The sequence below is a fragment of the Apteryx rowi genome, unplaced genomic scaffold (assembly GCF_003343035.1).
Source record: "Apteryx rowi isolate R43461 unplaced genomic scaffold, aptRow1 scaffold_324, whole genome shotgun sequence".
Classification (NCBI taxonomy): domain Eukaryota; kingdom Metazoa; phylum Chordata; class Aves; order Apterygiformes; family Apterygidae; genus Apteryx; species Apteryx rowi.
Genome location: NW_020449686.1, coordinates 292,565 through 315,459, shown reverse-complemented (window position 1 = coordinate 315,459; position 22,895 = coordinate 292,565). Strand labels below are relative to the sequence as shown.

Genomic DNA, 22,895 nt, shown 5'->3' with positions numbered 1-22,895 from the left:
AAAAAAAAAAAAAAAAAAAGTAGAGAATGAAAATTAGCACATATTTTACTTTAAGATCTTACAGACCCAGGTCTTAAAATAAGTCTGTTGACCTTTGGGATTTGTTTTTGTTTCCTGGAAAAAAGAAGTCTGTTGGCTTTCCTTATACTGCCAGAAAAAAAAAAAAAGAAGTAAAATTCTACTTCATAAATTTCTCATGAAGCCTTGTTTAATGCAGTCATTATTTCTGATGGTCATTGTCTGTGCTTTGACTCTTCTGCATAGGCCTAGGGGAAAAAAAAGATTTATCTTAGGTTTTTAAGTCTTGTTATATATGATTTAGAGGTTTTATGAACTTGTCCTCTGACCTTAACAATAGTAGGGAGCTATCAAGCCTAAAGGGCACTATGGAAAAGTAGTTGTAAAAATGATAACGCTTGCCTTGTCCAAATAATGCTGTTGTAACATAAATAAGCCATCATTTCTACTAAAATATTTTTTTGTCTTGAAACCCTGAGGGAAGAGGCTCTAAGATAGATATCTTAATCATGTGAATGTCTTGTGTTCAAATTTTTGTGATCTGAAGTTTTAAAATGCTGTTAAATCATTTATTTTCTGTGATAAGATTTTCTTTAAGAATAACTTTTTTTTTTCCAATTTTACTAACTATTGTTATTTTTTTTTTACTAAAGTGTGGGTCTAACAAAGAGAAAGTTAATTATAAAATATAAATTAGATTTTTGTGTATGGCCTCGGTAAAGGCTGTCATTCAACACTGCCCTAGTTCCTTCCATTATAACCTTCCAATATAAGGAGTCATGTGTGCTTATAAATCCCACTGAGTTATTACTGTTTTTCCCTTGCCAGGTAGGAACCTAAGTTTTTGCGCACGCAGCCGTACTTGCATGTGGCCGATGCTGACTTTGCCACTCGCGTGAATTGACTTGTGCGTCGGAGACTGGCAGGGATCCTGGTCTTTCCCGCTGACAGGAGCGGGCAAGCCTGGAAGAAATGACATGTTGCTGTTTAGATGGCATGTGTATGTACTAGCTGGGTAATCCTGGCCAGGCTTTTGTAGCATAATCGACTGAAGCTTCAGGTCGGGAAAGCATTTTAGCAAGTCTGACCTTTAAACCGTGCAAATAATCTCACTGAATTATATGTGATTGCTCATATGCTTCAACTTACAGTTAAGCATGTTACCGACTTGAAATCTGCACGACTGTTTGAGCTACACTGGTTCTTTCTCACTGTATTTATTTCCGAAATGATTTTACTCCTCTGTGGCGGTTTGGTTTGGTGACACTGGTGCGTTACTGCCAGGTTCACCTGGCTAAACAGAAGAGGGGCTGAGCGGAGCGGTCACTGCCGAGTGCAGCCTCGCCTCTGCTTGGAGGAAGGAGCTGTTGTGCAGCTGGGTATCAAACGCCTTGGCTTGCTCTGTCTCTTTTCTTGACATCGTTCCTTGGCAGTGACTTTTCTAAAGCTATTAGTTTATGATCCTGCTTTTTGGAATGCAGGTGGGAAATAAGAGGTCTGAGCATGTACAAAGCAACACTTACTGGCATTCCTGCTCCCTCCCAAGATCGTGATGTGGCTTTGTGGTTTTTAATATTTCATTTCTGCTGGCTTGAGATGCTGCTGGATGGCAGCGCCCGCTGCAAGCACTGGTCTTCCGAGGCTGAATGGGAACCTGCAAGAATTAGTGATGCTGAGCAAGTGTTTTCTGGACTGAGTTACCAGTTGAAAGCCTTGCAGCCCTTTCATCAGAGATTTCTCCAGCAAATATATAAATATATTTGTGTGTGTGCGCAGGCACGTGTGCATGTGGCTTTTAAAGACTGTCAAGCTGACTGTAAGCTTGGAGGGAATTTCAGAAAGAGAAAGGAGTTAGTTTCTTATCACCCCCTAACTTCTAATGTAAACTGAGCACTTCATGGTCTTTAGGTCAATAAAGATTTCCATCTACCTGCACAGCCTAACTAAGAGTTGGGATGTTGTAATGAAACAAAACAATTTCCACATAATGAAATACATTTGAAGATAAAATATAGCAAGAAAAGGAAAAAAAGTAGTTTTGAAAAGAGGAAGAAAATGGAAAAAGGAGGCAGTAAAAGTATGGTACATAGGATCTTTTTGCAAGTCTTTTTGAGAGAGAAATAAGCACTTTTTTGGTGAGGGAGCAATATTTTATATAAAAAGGCTCACAAAGTAATGATATATGTGCTCATCCATTTACTTTGAGCTTAGCAGCGCGGGCTGTAAAAGTGGAGGTACTCTGTGCGTATGTGCTAACATGAAGATTTACCTGCCAATATGAGGATTAAGGAATGTGTTTTGGACATAGGTCAGGACTACAACTTTAAATTTTTACTAATCTTTTTATTCAGTCTACCATTTCAAAGATATCCAATGTAATGAATGCAAGGTGGAACTCAATGCATTTCATGAAATAATATTGTGCTACCATGGCATAATTTGAAATAATATTAGCTTTCCACTGAGAAATATACAATTAAGGATCGAAGAAATCTTTTAGTGTAATCTTGCAGAGATTAAATCTGTGGGGAAAATATTTTTAACAAACCTTATGAATGTAGATATTATAGTGAAATCTCATACCCAGCAGTTGTTAGTGATAGTTCCTACTTCCAAAAATTTTGGTACTCTAAGAAAATTCAAATTATGAAGTTGTCAAATAAAAGGACTGTAAGAATTCTTGGAGTTGGCTGTCATGATATATTTGTAAGGGAGTAAAAATAATTATCAAAATGCCCAAGTAACTTTGTGGTAAACCAAAATATGTTAACAAGGTTGTGTGCTTGTTTAAACTTCCTTCTAATGAAGTGTTAGCAACTTTTCAGTTACATGTAATGACTATTTATTTGAATCTGTTAATTAGTTGAAATGGATAAAACTAAAGCTATACAGATGTCCCCTTTTTCAGTAATTGGAATTAAGTGTGCAAGTCTTTAGTGGCTCGAGTTTTAAAGAAAAATTATTTTCTTTTGACCTTTGTTTCTGTATTCTTAATTAATTCGTCAACTAGGCCACCCACGTGCAGTCTGCAATAATGACCTTTCTCAAAAGTCGCCAGTTTTGTGACTGAATGTAAATCTGTTAAACATCTAACATTTAGTTGACAGGGAAATATGTGGTCATTTAAAACTACAAAATTTGATTCTTAATGCTTTTGATAGAGCAACGTGACTGATAATATATCATTGTGTTGCTTTCACAGATCATCTAAAGCACATGAGAAATATTTGAGGAAATATTTTAAAAATAACTTATAAAAATAAGATAACATGTTGATCTTCTTATGTTTTAAAATGTGATTGGTGCTTTTTTCTGTTCCCCATTAACTTTTTATTGCATTAAAGAGGAATTTTCAGAAAAAAAAAATGCAGACTGCTGCAGTTTCAAAAGTTCTTTTTCATTTGGTAAGGAGTCGATAACAATTGAACCAAATAAAGATGCTTATCAGGAGTAAGAATTGTTGTGAAACTTCATCCTAAAGCAAAAAGAAGTGAAAAGAATAAAGGGTATTCAATAATAAAAGTTTAACTACATACATAATTTCCCTGGTCATTAACACCACTGCTTTTATTTATAAGAACAGCTTTCACAAAAGCTAATTTGACATTCTAATGCTCATGTATTTGGCATCAATTTTCTTCACTTTTTATATCTACGTGTATTACAGAAGAATGCTTTTTATATATAAATTAAAAAAGAGCAACAGGATTCCCTCAGAGCATAATACTGTCTGCCTTACTTTTATTAAAGGAGATCTGTTTTTTGTCAAGAAGACATTTTTGTCTCCGATAAATGGTTCAGGCTGAGCGCAAGGCTGTTTTGAGTTTATGCTGGATCCTATAAAAAGGAGTGCAGTAGTTAATGTCACAGATTTATCACTTTTAGCCCTTTTCCACTGATGTTTGACCTTAGCTATAAGTTGGGGGGAGGCTAATTGGGGGTTTGGAGGGGTGTTGGTTTGGGGGGTTTTTTGTTTGTTTTTTGAACATACAGCTTAGGAACTGAAGTGGACACTGCACTATAGCGATTTAAATCAGTGGAGACCTTAATCAAGGGATCTTTGCAAGTATATATTGTATGATATTCATATTTATAAATATTGTCAAACTTATTTTTTTTTATGATGATGGGATCATTCATCCTTAATTTTATTAAGAGTAAGACATATTTGATTAAATTTGTGTCCATTTTTATTTGTGTTACTTTCATGTTTTAGTTAAAAACATGTCTCCACTGGGATAAGTGGTGTAATTTGCCTTTTAAGATTAAAATAATTGAAGTCATAATTACCAGTGGCTTCTGTTCAGCAGTATGGAAAATACTGAAGAAAAATATGGCATAGGAGAAGAGAAGCTTCAGCTCTTGCCCTCAAAGCAAACACTATTTTCTGATGGTGAACGTAATGATCCCCTAGGTGTTTTGTCTGTTTCTCTTTTGGACTAAGATAAAAACTGCTTTGTTCATCTTCTATCAACCGCGGGGCTCTGTTCAGCTTTAATGCAGTTGGCTTGATAGAGCATTGGCTCGATGTGGCCGGTGAAGCGCTGGGTAGGCTGGGCTGCTTTTGGCAATAGTATTGCAGCGCTCTTGATAGGAACCTATCTGGGAATCAAAAATAGGCTGAATGGTGATTTTCAAGGTTGTCTTGGTAGAACAATTTTAGTGATTGGGGTGTGTGTGTTTGTGGGGGGGGGGGGGTTAATGCGGTTTCTGTTTGTAATGATAGGGAACTCTATAAGGAAGATGCTTAAGCAGCCTGGGCTACTATGCAGTTCTAAGAGGAATACTGAGATTTAATCACCTTTTACAATGAGGACTTTGTAAGGTCTTCTAGTTTTTAATAGTAGCGTGGTTAGAGGCTACCACTTTGGCGAATGGCATCTCTTTGGGACGAAAAATACTGCGGCCCCAGGATTCCTGTGGGCTTTGTCCGCTCTGTGCATGGGGAACTGAACGAGCTGCTACTTTCGAGCTTTTTGACAGCACTTGCATGCATCATTAGGCAATTTGTACCACTGCTTTCATTTCCAAGAAAAATTTCCAACTCCACTCTTTTCAGTGGTTTAAAAAAAAACAACAAAAAACAAAAAACCATAAAGTGGTCGAAAGGAACCAGTTGTACAATGTCACTATTGATCTAATGTGCCATTTGCTACCCTATGGACATCATTCTCTCCAACACCTTTGCAGATAATGTCTTCCACTTCAGCGTCTGTAGGAGGTGTTTTCTGATAACTGCGAAGTCTATGTGGTGGAGGAGGCCTTCAATCCTACTGCATTACTGTGCAGCTCCAGTCTTCAGCCTGGTCTGCATGAAATTTATGCTCCTGGGTCTATCTAACACTATACAAACCCTGTTGTATCAATGCAGTTACAACTGCCTGAAGGTCTCTCTTAAAGAAAATAATGTATTCCAGTATAAAGCATTGTGTATTATATCAACATAAATTTGTTTTCCTTAGGTGTTGTATGTAACGGTGAAAATTGTACTCCTACCAGAGAAAGCTACGCAAGCTCTGAGTTGGTGTGTGAACAAGGCTTTCGTGTTATGGGGGATTTGGAAGGGACGCCTCCAAGGCGGCCGCTCTTTGGTTGACAGTATGGAGAGGTCAACTGCTGTAATTCCATTGATTCTTCCATGCGTTGTAGTGTTGAAATTGCAAACTGACCTCTGCAAAAGACCTTTTAGGCACGTGTGCAGGGAAGGACATTACAAATCTTGCAGTGCAGTCTGGAGGTTTAAATGCAAGTCAGTGATTTACAAAAAAGTACTTCCTTTCTTCTCTGTTCTAAAAACATTTTTTTATGTTGTTTTTAAGAAGATGAATATTTATTTAACTGTATGCTACCTTTCACAAGCAAGTGTGTTTCCTCCTGTGTGTTTCGTGAGCAAATATTTCCTCTTTGTGGCCACAATGTGAAGGGAGCGAGAGAGATTGTATGTCAAGAAAGGAGGAGTGTGGTACCCATCAGAAACTGTTTTGTTTGTCCAGATTCGCCACCATCCGAGGATTCCTCTGGTTTTGAGCAAGAAAGGTGTTTCTGTGTGTTTTTACTTTTTTCTTGGCTAATACAGGAGACAAACGTTTCAGTCTGAGTCTGAAAGCTTTGCACGAGGCAGGCTCAGGGGCAGAGCAGGATTTCCAGGATCTGCAAGGTCATGGTTGCTTTTCTTTTTTTCTTGAAGGGACGTTATGCCAAGAGGTTCATTCTTCTTTCTTTTATTTGTATCACAAACAATGGAATAGTATAAAAGCTGAGAAAGGACAAATTTGTTATATCTAAAAAATTAGCTTTTATAGTAAAAAGCAGAGGTTTTGAAAAACTTTTTTTATATTACAAACAAAGGGTGTATATCCAGGAAGATAATTTGAAGCAATGATTGAAAAACCATCTTCAAGCACGGACGCTGTTAGCATAGCATGCAAATAATAGATTTTGGCTTTACTGTATGCTCAAATTCCTATATCTGAGGTGTTTCACAATTTTCAATGTCTTGAAATCTTTGTGTACAAGAAAAATGTTTAAAGGTCCTCTTACCAGTCAGAGTGTCCCTACTGAACAGGGGGTTTGGGTTGCAGGGATGACAACAGTGGTGCATTTATCATTAGTTTAGAAAAACAACAACCAAAAAAACATGTAGTGAATTAATCTAGTTTGCAAACCATATAACTTGCTTTAACAATGGTTTAGATGCTGTTAATACCTACACGTTTCTAGATTAAATATTTTTGTTTAACAGACTGGATTTAAAAAATCTCCTATTTCTTTTGTGAAGCTGGTTTATGATGTTATTTTATCATTATCATGTATCTTTAATTAGAGCAAAATGTTTAGGATAAGGCTAAGTTACTTAAAAGTGGAAGCTGTGAAAAGATGATGCATAGGAGTTATTTAGTACAGCTTATATAGGCTGAGAAAAGAACAGTGTTTCTTTGAAAAGCTCTTAGGAAGAGCTCCAGACCCTTTGGTTAGCAGTTCTGGAATCGGCACGGAATGCTGACAACGGAAAGCAAAACCATAATTGTGCTTATGTGACAGTGCCAAGTAATTTGAACATTTAAAGTGACGCAGGCACAGGCCTCTTCATCCATATTACGTGACTTCTTTAAGCATTTAAAGATGATTTCTCTTTTTGAAGCGTAAAAATATCTTCTGATTATTCTGATATCTGTTAGGAATAGGAAGTATTAAAAACCTTTCGGATTATTTTGGAAAACAGCAGACAAATTATTATTGAACTTGAAATGGGAAATTTTGCACTGTCTTAGCAAGAAACTGGTTTTTGCTCACCGCAGATGCCATTTTCCTAATTTATTTTCCATCAGATCTTTCTCACTGTTTTACTTAATTCAGTCTTTTACATGATGTAACCAAGGGGTAAAATACTTTTTCATCTCTTCTTGCATCTGTCCACACATCTTTTGGTTCTCTTCTATAATCTTAAGAACATCTTTTCCTTTTCATATAATTGGACATTGATAATACTTGCAGCAGTTTCATGAATTTATGCTGTTCTAGCTGGAACTGTGATAACTGAGTAGCAGATAATTAGAATAGTAGGCTTTTCATTGTAGCAATTGCGTAACTTACCAAAATTATTGAAGTCCAAAGCCTCCCTGAGTGATTTATCTGTCATATGCAGTGTTTTGGTATATGAAAATATCTGTATTGTTTTTTGTGAACCTGCAGCTGGATATCTTGTTTCTGTGTACTTTATTCCTTCTACCTGTTGTTTTCTGTTTTCCAAAGTGAAGCAGTAGAGCTTAGCAGACAAATCAGCCGTTACCTACCTCTGAGCATCCCTCTTGTCCTTCTCAGGTCCAGCCCTGCCCTTTTGGAGATTCTTTTTTGTATCCTCAGTCGGCTTTAGTTCTGACTGACCCAGATAGTTTTTATCAACTTCAAACATCCTTTAAAAAAAAACAACAAACCTTTGTCCTTGCCTCCAGAAGATGTTGCACAAGCACAGATCTCGGCCCGTATACTTGACTTTTCTGGTCATTTCCCTATGTTGTGAAAACTCTCCGCGTCCTACCCTTTACTTGATTTTTAATTCACAAGGGGATATCTTATGACAGCATAGTTTCTTTAAGGGGTTTTGGTCAAGGACCTTTGTAATATTGTTATTTAACTGAGGACACTTCAAGATGGAAAAAATTCTTGTTAGCTTCATTTTTTGTAACGCAGCAGCTGCCTTCGAACACTCTCCCAATCCCCAGCACTTCTGTCATTTGGAAACCCAGTGGATACAAGCTGTAATATTCCTACATATGTGGAAACAAAACCAATGCTTTCCTTGACTGTTTTGTTTCCTCCATTTTTCCACTTGTTCGCCACGTATACTTTATATCCTCCAAAAGAAAATACTGATTTATGCAATGGTTAAATATTCCTGTCTGAAGAACTTTGAAAAATTTGAAAAACTCTATGCTACCTCTTGCTTTTCTTTGTATTACTTGGTGTATGTTGTCACTTAGAGAAAATCATTTGTCGTTTGCAGTTAAGGAACTGTGTGCACTCTTCGGTCTAATTACACCAATCCTCCTTACATTAGTTCAACTGCAAAACAAAAATCTCCTGATTAGCTGTAGGCAAGTGAGGCGCAGTCCCGCCGCCTCCCCAGGACTGCTGCCGAGGCCGGCAGAACGCGGGCTCCTGGCTGCGAAAGAGGCTGATGAATCATGGGGCCCTCTTGGTTGTGGACGCACAGCGAGGGCACGAGCCTTGCCTCAGCCAGCAACAACGAAGACCTTAAATATAGCTTCCCGTCGCACTTGCATGCAGAATCCCTTTGGAATAAGCTTCTATGCAGCTGCTCATGCTTGACATAGCAATACAGTAATAGTTTTCCAGTTTTGCTTTGTTTGAATAGCGTAAGTAAACAGGGAATCCTGGTATAAAATGCATAATCCTTTCAAGGTAATTGGTAGGATATTTGCACTTTTCTCACTTTTTATTTGAAAAATTTGCAGAAGGTTGTTTATGTGCATATGGATTTTTTTTTTTCTGGTTCACATGCAGTTATATTTCTAATTCATGCCATTGTGTATGTCCTATAAAACAAGTCCTGTCTCGGTAACTTGGTATTTTCACTTATGTTAATTTTCATTTCTTAACCTTCTTTTGTCTCCATTAATATTACGCAGGTACTTGTTAGCGAGGATTCTGATAGTGACGGTATTGTGGCCCACTTCCCGGCACATGAAAAGCCTATTTGCTGCATGGCTTTTAACCCTAGCGGTAAGTTATTTTCCTGTTTCAGTGTGATTGTCTTCATCTGGTTAACAACTATAAAATACCATAGGTGTGTGTTTTGTTCCTTTGGAGGAACTGCAAATACTATTGTAATTCATGCAAATATCTACTTATTATTTTTATACCTTTTGACCAGTTTTGTTGAGTGTTCAATGTCATACACAGTTAATTTATCTTTTCTTGAAATTTCAAACTTAAGCAGCTTTATGCTATGGTATATGTAAGAAGAATCCGTCTACCAGTACAGATGTAGCAGAAATGCGAAGGGAGTTTATTTTGTTGGCTATCCTGATAGCCAGATATTCTGATACACAGGTATCCAGAGGATCAGTACTTTATTAAAATTTTCCTCTTCCACAAATATGAAAATAAAAATGGATCATTTCAGCGGCATTGTTTTCTAAAGTAACATGGTGCCAATGAGTGTTTTGTTGATGGGTAATTTGGAATTCGGCCCTCTTTCTTCTGAGTGAAATCAAACACTAGCTGAAAATACTTTTAAGAAACTCATCAAAAGCACCTATTGCTCTCCTTTCTCTTTATAGATGAAGAAGGATTGCAGGCAGGTGAGATTCATCCTGTTCATAATCTTATTCATTTAACAATTAACATATTTGTTTATCCTGAGGACAGCAAAAAAACCCTCTTTTGGTTGACTGCAGTAGTGGTCAATGAGATGACCAAGGAATCACCAGCTTCCGCTTGCCTAAATTAGTGAGTTCTAAAATGTAGCAAATGCCATGCAGAGCTTGGGGATGAAGTCACATTTCAAAGAGTGAAACAGTGTGTGTCATTTATGTTTTCACATTTAGTGACCAGTTGCTCTTATTCTGACATCCCATCTGTTATGTCAGAACTCTTTAATAGTGGCATGCAGTTCAAAGCATCTTCACTGTTACTTTTTGACATAAAAAAAGCTGTACTCTCATCTGGCTTAATTTTCTTCTGATAGTTCAGAGAATTTTTGTGTAACTCTGCAATTAAGTGAGAATCAACTATGCCAATTCAAGAACAAAAATATTTTTGCTTTGTGCTCTGGTAGAAAGATAATACCTAGAGTTGAGCAATGCTAATGAACTGAAATAAATACAGCTGCTTAAATTTGAATGCCTTATAAATATTAATTAAATGCCTTCTTAAAACAATCTTTTTTGATTGTATAATTGTAAGGAAAACAATGTTTATGCAAACGCAAATTAACTTGCTATTAATTTTTTTTATTTGTAATATATATTTGAATGTTACTGGATTACTTGTCTCACAACCCAGTTCTTCCTGTTTGCGCAGGTACTAAAATTATATTCCTTTTTCTATAATGTAACAACATATTGCCTTACCTCTAATGTTGCAATAAGATACTTAATGGGAAAATAGCTTTTTCTAAACGGTGTTATTTTTGACAGCTTGCAAGCTGTGTGCGTTAGGAGGTATTTGCAGAAGGGGATGATTCAGAGCAAGGTATTGAATCATACTGTACCTTCTGGGTTACAGAGCAGCGTCAAAGCAGTTGAAAACTATAACCTCAGCTACCTACAGCATGAAATCAGCACTTAACACAGTAGTCTGGATTCTTTATTTAACATCAAGGTAGAATTTTGTTTGAAGCCAGTGTTGTAGGTGACATAACCTTAATCCATTATACATTGGTGTATTGCCAATCAGGCTGCGTCCTTTACAAAGCCGAAGAGAAACAAGAGGTGGCCTTTGGTGCTGGCTTCTTCTATTGGTTGATTATAGCAAACACACGCATTTATTCATATTTAGAAGCTGTGTCTGTGTGATGTTGTACCAAAACATAATTGACTGCTTTTGGTATGAAGACAAATAGTGAACACTGATCTGTGTTACTGAACTATTTTACTTGGTATGGCTAATCAAATAGCTTAATTTCATCATGTCTCGTCTTCCAAGTGCCCATGAGCTATGGAAGTATTTGGGTCTGCAAAAACTTAAAGGTTTGTCTAAAAAAACGCCAAAACAACAGCAACAAAAAAAGCAAACCTGTGACCGCCTTCACCCCCAGCTAAAAACCCAACAAAAAACCACTGAAAACCCACTGAAAGTCAGTATCAAGAGGAAGATGGATATATACAGTTCTTGTGTAATAAACCAATAGAATTGACTACCGCAACCACTTTAAGCAGAATTTTAAAGGTATCGTGTTGCCAGTAAGATACATTTTCAGGTACATTTTCTGCTCTGTTTTCATACTGAACATGGACCTTGCTAGGGATAGGTTAATCAATTGCAATAAAATAACAATAACAAATTTAGGGATATTGTTGTAGGATATCATTTCTTTTTCTAGGAAGGGGTAGTATATTTTGCTTCATTATAGGACTTTCAGAAGAAAATTGAATGGTGAAGGCAAAAGATTCACTGATGTCAGTAAATGGCAGTCATGTTTTCCCTAATTGTTCTTTTAGAAACCGAAAAGAAATCCTTTACTGCACTTACAAGGACCAAGATATGTTAAATTATTACAGTCCTGATCAAAAGTCCATTGCAAGCAATGGCTGGACTCTTGCTGATGTGTTTTGGTTTGGTTTTTTGTTTGTTTTGTTTTTTCCCACCAGGTTAAATGATCCAAGTGGAGATCCATGCTAGGTTGTTTGGCTACCTGAGCTTGCTGTAAATGCAGCCTTTTACATTACTGCGGTACAAAGCAAAACCATGAAAGACCAAGCAGGGGTGTCTCTGCAGAGCCCTTTATTGTGCTGCGTAGGCATGTCTGAAGTGACTTTTGTTGGCATTAGACCCAGCTTTTGTTTAAATTCAAGGCAAATCTATTGAATTTTTTTTCTTTTCTGTTTTTGAGGTATTCAAAGAAAGAATAAACTTGGCATAGAGATAGCATATATATATATATATATGTATATATAAATAAAAGATCTATGGCCTCTCTGAAAATATGATTGGTTGCATAATAAAATAGTAAACTTTTGAAATATCATTTCTGAGTATAGTCAAGAGACACCTTACACTTTTAATGGTGCTGAACATGTCCCTGTACACATTTTCCAGACCCTTATGATAGTAAAAGCCTGGCTTGGGTCAGTTGATTTTAGGCAGACTGTAAAAGTCTTAGTCTAAGGCCTACAGCAAATTGTGCTTAACATGAGAAAGAAGGGGAAAAAAAACAAAAGGAGAAAAGCTGCAGTTTCTGGCAGTTTAGGTTTTCTGTGTTTTTTCCTGTGTACATCAAATACTAATTTATATTTAACTTAGTATTTTTCAGTCAGATACTAAATAAAAGAAGTTGAGGTGGTTTAGAGTCGGGGGGAAGGGGTGCTTGCTGGGTTTTGGTAGGGGAGGGAGGGTTTGCACTACAACTAAAAAAAAAAATTTGTGACGAGGAGTATCTCCCACAAAATCCCTTGGTTTTATGGAATTTCCAAAAGCTAGGTCCATGCATATATTGTTATTGATGCTCCGCTTGACAACGCTCATTTTAATAGGTTAGTAAGATATGTAGCAGTTCAACGAAAGTGAAAAAGAGCTGGTGCTCCTTGCCGTTTGCTGCTGACTGACTCTTTGGGAAGCAGCTGTGGAGCGCGAACTTGAGGCTTGTTCTAGTGGTAAAAAGAAAAAGTACGAGGCAGGCGCCTCCGTCTGTCCCGTTTGCCAGTTCTGTTGTGAGCGTCGGTGCCAGCGCTGCTCCTCGCCAGCGGGCACGTTTTCTGTATAATATACTTGTTCTGTTTTGGGGAACGTGCTTAATAAGCTGGATTCTCGATTCAAGTTCAGGTGACTTGACAGTGTTATTTATGCTTTGTTTTGTTTACATGTAATTGCTCAAATATTAGTATTTTTATGTCTTCCTCCCATAGGATTTTGACACAGATTTTCTGTACACTTTATCAAATGTCAAAATAATGATTTATTTATATAATGCCACATTTGTTAGTGGTTGCTTTTGGGACTTGCATGAAGATAAGATCCCTCTTCTGAAGTACTGTTGTTTTGATTTTAGACATCTAATTTTGAATAAAATAAATGTTGTTATAGCAATAATTCAGCATTGCCAAGTGCCATGGAAAAAAAATGCCACATATTAACAATAAAGAGATCTGATTTTGGAGTATATATTAGATTAAAAAGTAATATTAATAAGTAGTATGGCGTTTCTTTCATGCAACAGAGTTGATCTGTATAGAACCGCTGTCTTCATGCATGCCTTATGGGATGTGAAGGAACTCTAGGAGGCATTTCTGTGTTTGCTTTTACTTTTTCACCATAAAAAAAATCTCTGGCTCTTATAATCACTTAGATGGTCATTTAGAAAACCAGTTGTGACTGACAGATACTGCAGCAATTGCTTTGTGTGCCTGCAGAATCTCAAGTACCTTTGAAAAGTCTCAACTCTTCCCCGTGTTCAGCTTATGCAGGCACGTTAAGTCTGTATGCCACAACTCCTACTCATGTCGTGACTGATGCATCATGATACATGGCAAGGGGACTTGCGTATAAGGGGAAGCAGCTGTGGGGCCCCTGGTAATGGTGATGGCCAGAAGTGGGGTCCTGCTGGCAGAATAATTCATGCAGCTTGGAAATGGCCGACAACCCAGCTGAATTTGGCCGGGAGAGCAGGCTAGCAGACTGGGCACGGCAGCTCTGCGCAGCCTTTTGAATGGCAAGCGCTGGATGTCTTGCAGTTGTAGTGCTGTTTGCCAGTTGATTGGGAGAAGAATATTATTTCTTCAACCTAATCAAAAGGGATCCAATTGTAAGAAGAAAGTCACATCTCTTAAGCATATAGAGACCACCGTGAGAGAAATGAGCTGCATTCAGAGACGATGTAGTTCACATTTGAATAGCCACATGACTGTCCGGGAGGCGCAGCTGCTGCGGGCAGAGCGGGAGTGCCGTGGCCACCCTTGGATTTTGAAGGGGATTTTTGAACAGAGGATGAAAGCCTTTAACTTTCAGGTAGACTTCTATTAAAATTTTTCAAGATGAGAATAAATAGTGCACGGAAGTGAAGTAATATTAATAGAGTGGGGACACTGTATGTAGAGGACAACATAGTCTTCATTCTGTCCACCGTTTCTTGTAGCTATGATTTGGCCTTTTCCCTGCTAGGAATATAAGATATTTAGAAATGTCAGTTCTGTTCAGCCAGTAACAATTTTCTGTTATATTATATAAAGCAACAATACTGACACTAAGCTATGTATTTATTATGGTTGAATATTTAACAGAATTAGAATGAGGTCAGGATAAGAATTCTTACAAGACTTTTTTTGATGTTAGAATTTTTCTTCTGTCAATGTAATGTTATTATGCAAGAACTTTTCATTAGGGAGGGGTTAAGCTTTAAACTGCCTTTTTTAATCATATATGTACATATATGTATTTATTTAAACAGGTACAAACATTTTAAAGAATGTCATAGTCATTGTAGTATCATGGAAGAATCCTGTCTGCTACGTAATGTAAATTGACATGAGCTTATTATGTAAACTCTGGATGAAGGTACCCTGGACTAAATTTTGGAAGGTCACAAATAGAAGGAATACACCATGGGGGTTATTTAATTTAAGATGTTTACAAAAAAGCCTCCAAGGTTTTAATGTGTTGATGATAGCCTGCCAGGGATTATAAGTGTATGCAGGGTTTGAAATGGGAAGAGGAAATGGGGAGCGGGAAGGGAGAGGATTAAATGTTACCAATTAGAATCAGTTGCTCAATGATAAACTAGATTAGTCTAAACTAGAGAGTGTCTAGACTGGAGACTGAAGGAACCGTACAAACATCCTCATTTTTCATTATGTTGTATTATTAGACATTGTAATTTAGAAAGGAGAAAAAAGCCTCACCAATTCTGATGTCAGCCATAGTCCATTAAAACTAATTCACTTTGTTCCATCTTCCGTCCTAGGCATCGAGATGATTGCCTTTAACAACAGTCACTAGTAATAAACATGCTAGGCTACACAGACCGCTGGCGTGACCTGCTATGGAAATTTCTGTATGCTATTTAAAAATTTTAGTTTTCTTCTATTCCTTTCAGTATAAGTGTTCCCTGTTTTACTCGTACTTTCATGTGGTTAAGCCTTTGGTTAAGCCTTAGGACCCTAGTGAAGTGCTTGATGTATATCAGAACTGAGATGGTACTGGGAATTAAGACGTGGATGCGATTTGGGAGGCCCTACGCCTGCTTCCTCTCTTTTTTTTTTTCCCCAACTATCTCTATATAAAGTTCCAAAGCAATATATTATTTGGAAATTCTTGATCAAAATTTCCAGATGTTTAAAAGAAGTGGTTGATTTTTATGAGACTATTCCCCCTGCCACTCCATGAAAAGGGGGGGGGGGGAAGAAGAAAGAAAAGAAAGGAAACAATATCTTTTGTTTTGGAGGGCTGTGAGATGGTATTTCTCATCTTTTCACATACTAAACCTGAAAATTGAAAAGGGGACATTTGTTACATATTTGAAAAACACACTAGGGTGCTTTGTCTTATCTTTTTGCAAGATATAATTCTGTATTATTTTTCTTTGTATTTAAGGAATGTATTCCAAAATAAATAGGAAATGCTACTTTTTTATTCTAATTTTTTATCTGATTCTTCATTTATGTCTACAATTTTAAAAGTATGTGACCTCTGTTTACCATTTCTAAATGGATTTTTTTCAAGTATGTTCAGGTTCCTGATTCTATGCCTAATTGATATGAGTAATCCTATGAATTTTTGCAAGTTATTTTCATTGATTGTATAAAGATGTATTTACAAAGTAATACTTTTGTTCTTAGAGGTAATTCAGTAAGTTTTGGAAAGTCTATAGACTAGCACAAGCTTAATGTTTCATTCCCCTGTATCTAGTTCTTTCATATGATTTTGTAAACGCATTGTTTCAAAAATATTAACCATTTGGTCACGGGATATGTTAAAATGGTCTCTGGATTGACACACATGCAAACATGAATTTATACATACAAAAATAATTTCTGTTCCTTTTGTTTGTGAGGAAGACTGAGCGATTGTGGAGAGATTACACAAATGCTGTCCATTGGCAGTACATGCTCTAATGAGAAACCACCAGCAGATAGTTTGCCGTTGTTTGCAGACCGCATCTCAAAGGAAAAGTTAAAAATACGGTAAAATTTACATGACAGAATAACACTGCAAAATGAACTCGAGAGCGAACGCTGCTTGGCTGAGTGGCTGGCATGCAGGCTGTGGTGTATGGCTTCTATTCATAGAAGCGAAATTAAAGGATGCAGTTAAACACGGTTGTGAAACGGCCAGTCCAACAGCTGCGTTTAGTTTGTTTTTCAATTTCTCATTGCCTTTCTTGTTTATTAGCTGTGACTCTGAGGTCAGAATTAAAACAAATATTTTAATGGCAGCATTTATGATGTTGGCAGGGAGCACTGTGGCTTAGTGCTGCGATGTGGACGGGACTCGCTATGGGCGGTGTGAGGTCGTCCCTTCCGCCTCCGAGCGGAGTCCCCGTTGGTGCCACTTGTCAAAGTATGGTGTCTGTAAATCACACAACGGAGAAGCATCACAGCATCTGCTTTGTAGTTGGGTTAGCAAACTGGACATGCCTAAAGGATCTCCAGTTTTAGGAGGCCAAAAGGGAGGATCCTTTTATAGCTTTTTTTTTTAAAAAAACATGTTAAAACTAACAAAATTCTTCTGTTCATTTTGACAGATCTAAGGTATAAGGGCCTTTATGAACTGTGATAATTAAAACCAACTTGTGTGTAAATTATACACGTCTATTCATACGATAGAAATTGTTATACACACTTTTAAGAGTAATTTTAGAGTGTATGGGGCTATAGTTTTATTTTAGTAAATTGTCTTAACTTTGCCACATTTAAAAACAAATTATAGACATTTTATTTGTGCTAAAGTTGAATATTAGTTGCTAAATACACTGTTGTCCACACTTAGGCAAGTTCTGTAAAACCATAGGTAATGCAGTAAAAATAGAATCCATAAGGAAGGAAATAAGAGCAGTGTTTTAGAAATCAGTTCCAGGCAGATAGATCTTTATATTATATCTATCATTTCTATCAGCCACATTTTATGATAAACTGTAAGTTTCCCCTCCATTCTCTAGGAAGACAGAAAATTTTATAGACATGCCAAGTTTAATTAAGTTTTATAAACAGTGAAGCTAAAAGCCTTTTTCTTATTATAACTTTTTATTTAAATATGGAATGTATATATTTTCACTGTAAAGTCATATCTTAGTATTTCTGAAGAAGGTAAGTAGAAAATAATTTGAATTTTGAAAATTACATAGATTAAGAGACTTAATACAGACTGCACAGCAATGCAAGCTACAAAATTTTTCACCTTTTTCCTCATATTAAGACTCTAAATGATGCTGGGCTGCTAAATGTGACAGGAAACAGTTGGTTTAGCTAGACCAGCTGCTCATCTTGCTGTAGCAAATGTTATCCACGAGCCTGGAAATAACCAAAACCCTCACCCTCTAATTCTGGCAGTTTTTTTTTTTTTTTTAAATGTAAAAATATATTGCACACAGTAGTATCTTTTGTCTACAAAATTTGTTTTATGTGGGACAGAATTTTTGAGAAGGTTATCTGAAAAAGGAACTTTTCTCAGTATTTATATTGTGTTGTGGCTAACGCATTTTGGATTTTGTTTATTTGGTGTGGTTTAGGGTCTTAAAATTAGGATTTTTTAGTATTTATAGAAATATGAAGTACAAAGATGAATATTCTTTTTCAGTTTAGCTTGAGTTAGTGTTTGGACTAGATTTAACACAAGAAATAAATGTGTGTTTTACCCCAAGACTCCCTTTTCCTAAAGATATTGAAAAAGAGATCGTATTTGAATCATACGTTGGGTGCAGTTCATAAATAAGAAATGTTGATTTTCTGTGCTTGAGACATTAATTTTAATAAAAAGTTTAGGTTTTGATTAAAATCAAGTTTTAAACTGGAAATCATGCATTTAGTGATGATAAAAACTTTTCTCTCCTATTTTTGACTGCCTAAGAGAGTGCATATCAGTTAGAGACTTTTATCACTGATATCTAGATGAAGTATGTTTTCTAACATTAAAGTTTTTAGCTAACAAGTGTGTGATCAGGCTTATTTTGTCTAGGAAAATATCGTACAATCCAGCTGTAGGTATTGCCCACAAAATTTACTGTGTGTCAAAACTATTGATCGTTGCACAGGTTAATCGTGTTTTTTAGCAAGCTTTTCTTAGGACATATGAATGATAGCTGTGGTTTATAGGTTAAATTTCAGATGGTTGGTGACAGTTTTAATGAACACTTTAAAGTCGTATTCATTTTATTGTCTCTAACATAATTTCATTCTGTGCAATTCACTAGTTAATGGATAGTCTGTTCATTTATCTAGTGCATGGGTCAATAAGTTTCTTTCTCTTCCCCCACAGAGGGGAGGAAGGGCCAGATCCTGTGTTGCTGGCAGAGGAAGGTATGTTTTATACTGTCTGCTCTCCCTGACACCCGCCTGGTGGAATCGCACTTCCCGCCGCAGTCCCCCGGCTCCCCCAGCCTGGGCTCTCCCCTCCCAGGCGGCACTGACCGGTTTTTGACAAATACTGGCTTTTTACGACCAAAGGGAAGTTGCTGCCTCCTTTCTTGTATTTTCCACTCATATATCCCTTGGCATATGGTGGCAGAAGGAGAATTTTCTTTGAAAATTAGGTAAAAACGTCCTTTGCAGGCTGTTGCAGTTCATCTGGGTGTTTTAGTAGCGCATGTTCTCTCGGTCAGGGCTGTGGTGGAGTCGGTGGCGGTAAGACAAGAAGAGAATGTACTTCATAAAACGGAGAAATCTCCACGCTTTCTGGCCGCTGGATCTGCGCAGCAGTTCTGTAAGTGGGTGTTAGGGTGAATGACCTCGGTGTCTGAAGTAAAATCCCCCGCCTCCAGTTGAACTCTGGTAGCATTTTTCCAGGCAGTGTGCTGTGTTTCTGCCAGGTTACTGAGATATTTGCCTCTCAGCCCTTATAGAAATTTGAGACAGTTAATTTTTGTTCTTAAAGCTGGCAGCATTCCTTATGAACATTTAGAGGGCTGCCAGCTATCCACTGTGGCAACTAATCACACAGCTATATTTCCTTTGATTTAATGTATTGTTCTGTGCCAGTGACTTGGGCTAGTCTTACACAAGCAAAGAACAATTTCTGGCTTATCCTGGGAAACAGAGCCTGGCTATCCTTTGCTCAGGACACAGTGTATAAATCAGACCTTCGCAGAATAACGCACTTGTCTGTCCTTTTTAACTGTTAGACCGAAGAGTACATTGCAAGCTTTATACAAATTATTACAATGCTCTTTGGTCACAGGTCTCAAGGATGCTAATGTGCAAATAAGTGAAAAAGTGAAACGTGAAAAAGTGACTGTGTCATTATCACAATTATAAGTTATAAATAGAAGTGAGGCATAGAGCAGTCAGCCCTAAACTTTAGATATGTCCACTAATTCTGAGTGCCTCAAATTTCAAATGTCTAGCTTGATTTTTAGACGACGCTAGGACATCTACTATGTTCTGCCTGACTTCAGTGGGACCTGCAGCACTCTTTTCCTCTGCAGTTACATTTTCTCTAGAAGTCTCCAGTTATGCACACCGATTTAGTGAATAATTTTGGAAGTTAAGCTGAGCTACCCAGGGCCATACTGAGACTGGAAAACAGGAAATAGTAATTAGGTCTTAATTCCTTTTTTCCACCAATGATGATTTGCAGTGTAGGATCTGAAGTGTTCATAACCTTATGTTTTCCATACTGATTTTCTAAGGTCTGTTCTGCCAGGGTTTTCAGACGAGGTGGTCGAGTCGCTGCAGGGCTCTGTAGTTATAGCGGGCTGCCGTTCAGATGCATGCACCTTCCCCTTTTTCTGTTTCCGTGTATGGCGCGTTTGGCACAGCCTTTGGCACGAATTCCTCCAAAAACCCTGTAGTTGCACAGTAACTGTAATAGTACAAGCCAGTAACTTATTACAGGGACTGCAGGACCTCCCAGTTTCAGATTTGTACTTTTGCTGTTAGTCTGGGACTAGCCAATTTGAACTTGGATATAAAGTTAGAAACTGCCGATGAGCAGCAGTGCTTAGATTTCTTGCTCTTATTCCTTGTTACTGGGAGCATACTTACAAATGTATCTATTACTTGGATTTGTTTTAGGAATTGAGTTAAGAGTAGAACCTTATACACCTATTAGAAGTTTTTTAAAGCTTAATCTATCATTACTGTTGTTACAAGATTTGTGCCTTGTTTATCCAATTATGGCTGGAGAGGGAAGGCCTTGTGCCAAGAACTCTGTCTACAAAAAATCCAGTAGGTGGCTGTGGGTACCCAGGAAAGATGAGAATTATTCTCTATTTGAATCTTTTTAGAGGTTGTGCTTCAATTGCAGATTTGTTAAAGCAGGTAACTGGACTTACAGCCTCTGAAAAGGACTTTTTATGGCAAAAGCTGAGTGGTCATCTTCTGTAGCACAGGGTGTTTCAGTAAAAGCTTTTTGACACAGGTCTTAAATGTATCCGTAGAAGTATTTGCAGCTACAGGATTCTGTCATGGCTTCCTACCATTTTAAGGGGAGCAGTAGAAGCAATATTTTTCAATACAAGCCCTTAAGTAGGAACTGGAAGTATTATAATTAAGCAGAACATTACAGTATCAGTCGGTAAGTACTCCTTCAATTTGACAGGAGCACCAACATTTAAGTTGATGGGACGGGGGGAGGTATGTTCTCGTATATGTAAGCCTCAGTGCACAGAAGTGTAAATTCATAGAGCTGCCTTGCATGCTTAGGCTGGGGTGTGTTCTTGGTCCAAGATAGCTTCCATGGAAGATAGGAAAGTCACAGGGAGCAAGACTTGATTGTTACTGAGTTAAGGACAAGATTATTTGTGAAGAAAGATTCCAGAGAAATAGGTTTTGAGAAGAAGAAAGGAGTTCTCAGCAAACAGGAAGAAGGAGACTTTTCAGACTGTGGTGGCTGATGGAGCGAATAGTGGCGTGATTCCAGCTGTGCAAGGAAAAGGGGATAGAAAAGACGACTGCAAACAGTGCAGAGAACAAAGAGCAGAAGTTGAAGCTATTGGTAGGATGTAAGTCCAATTTATTAGAGGAGGAGAGGTTAAAAAGAATATAGATATGTTGAAAATCAACTGTAAGAACTTCAAACTTTTGCAATATTAGGGAGTGAAACCTAACTTTAGGTAAATTGAGAGATTGAGTTGTCACTTGTTCAAGGTCACAGAGTAACTCAGTGACAGAGAAAACATAACATAGGATCTCTGATTCTTAATCCATTGCTGTAACCAGTAAATGACATGTCAAGTCCAGTTCTTTTTTTTAACTTTGATTTTGTTGTTAATTATGGTAATTTTCATGTCAGACAGAGAAACTTTCAAAATAAGAAATTCAAATAGTTAAAAAAGGAGTAAAAAGTGCCAATGTTTTATAAGTATCTTTTTTTCCCTTTAAATGTAATGAATGATTGATCTGCTTTCCAAAAGTGTTACTCCTGACAGCTTAGCAGCTGAGAGCTGTGAAGTTCAACACATCTAAATTTTAAGTAATTATGCTTCCTTGGCTACAAAAGAGCTTTTTCATCCATTAATAACAAGAAAATTAATGTTGGACTAGCAGTAAAACAGATTAAACTGTATACCCCTTTGGATGCCTGACTGCACCTTTAACGGACCTGAAATTCCTCTGATTATTTAAATGCTCTATATTGAAATGTGATGGTGGCCTTGAGTTAATAGTTAAAGAGGTTTAAATTGGAATGTCTCTGCAGAAGTTTTTCCCATTGATCAGAGCAAGTGGGCAGAAAAATACCTTATTTGATTGTTGGGAAGCATTGATGGTGCCTCACAGATTAAATGAAAATCTTTTTCTTTCTCCTTTTACTAAGTAAGGTGTAAAATCTGACTTTTACTAGTCATACAGATTAGTTAATGTTTGGAGAGGTCTTTTATAATGAAAAGCACTTTTTACAATTCTAGCACTGATATGGCTCCAGCCAGCTTCTCATCTGTGCTTGGACATTTATCACGACTGCAACTTTCTTCTCAAGCTTGTGTGATTAATCTTATTTTTGATCATCACCTCCAGGATGTGTCATCTAGAGTAAAATGAGCTTGAGTTCCTTAATGACCAAAAAATTCTTTGCTTTTTCTCTGTTTATTTTGACTTTCAATTTTCATCTGGAATTGAGGCCTTTCAAGACAAATGTATTAAAAATAATGTAATGACATTATAAGTGATGAATTGCAATTGCAAAGATTGTGTCTGTCTGTTTGGCATGTACTGTATATCCTGGGGCAGAAGGTGAGAAATAATTTATGATCTATAGCTTGCTTTATGGTTTGTTTGTGAAGGAAAAGTGTTAACAGTGGAATTTTTAGCAGCGAATATGTAAACGAGGACTTAGCAGAGAGAAGAAAAGTTAGTCTATTTTGACACAAAGTATGGTTTGAACGATGGCAAACAAATTGCCTTATGATTGTGATTAGCCAGGTTGACACAAATGAGAATGCCTTCCTTGTAAAATTATTTCAATGCAGTTTTCTTCTGTATTTTTTGAAATTCCATTTGTGTATTTACTTTTATCTTTTTTCTTCTCCTTAAAACTAGAGCATTTTCTAC

The 22,895-nt window shown here is 37.1% G+C and overlaps 1 protein-coding gene across 19 annotated transcripts in view; it reads left to right on the top strand.

The window, feature by feature from the left end:
• The window catches only part of BCAS3 (BCAS3, microtubule associated cell migration factor), a 385,039-nt gene that overhangs the window by 82,576 nt on the left and 279,568 nt on the right, over positions 1-22,895 (top strand). For all 19 annotated transcript variants that reach the window (XM_026071332.1, XM_026071331.1, XM_026071350.1 and 16 more), the window contains one exon: positions 9,168-9,261. In XM_026071332.1, the coding sequence (XP_025927117.1) occupies positions 9,168-9,261 (94 nt within the window). The remainder of the gene's footprint in view (positions 1-9,167; positions 9,262-22,895) is intronic.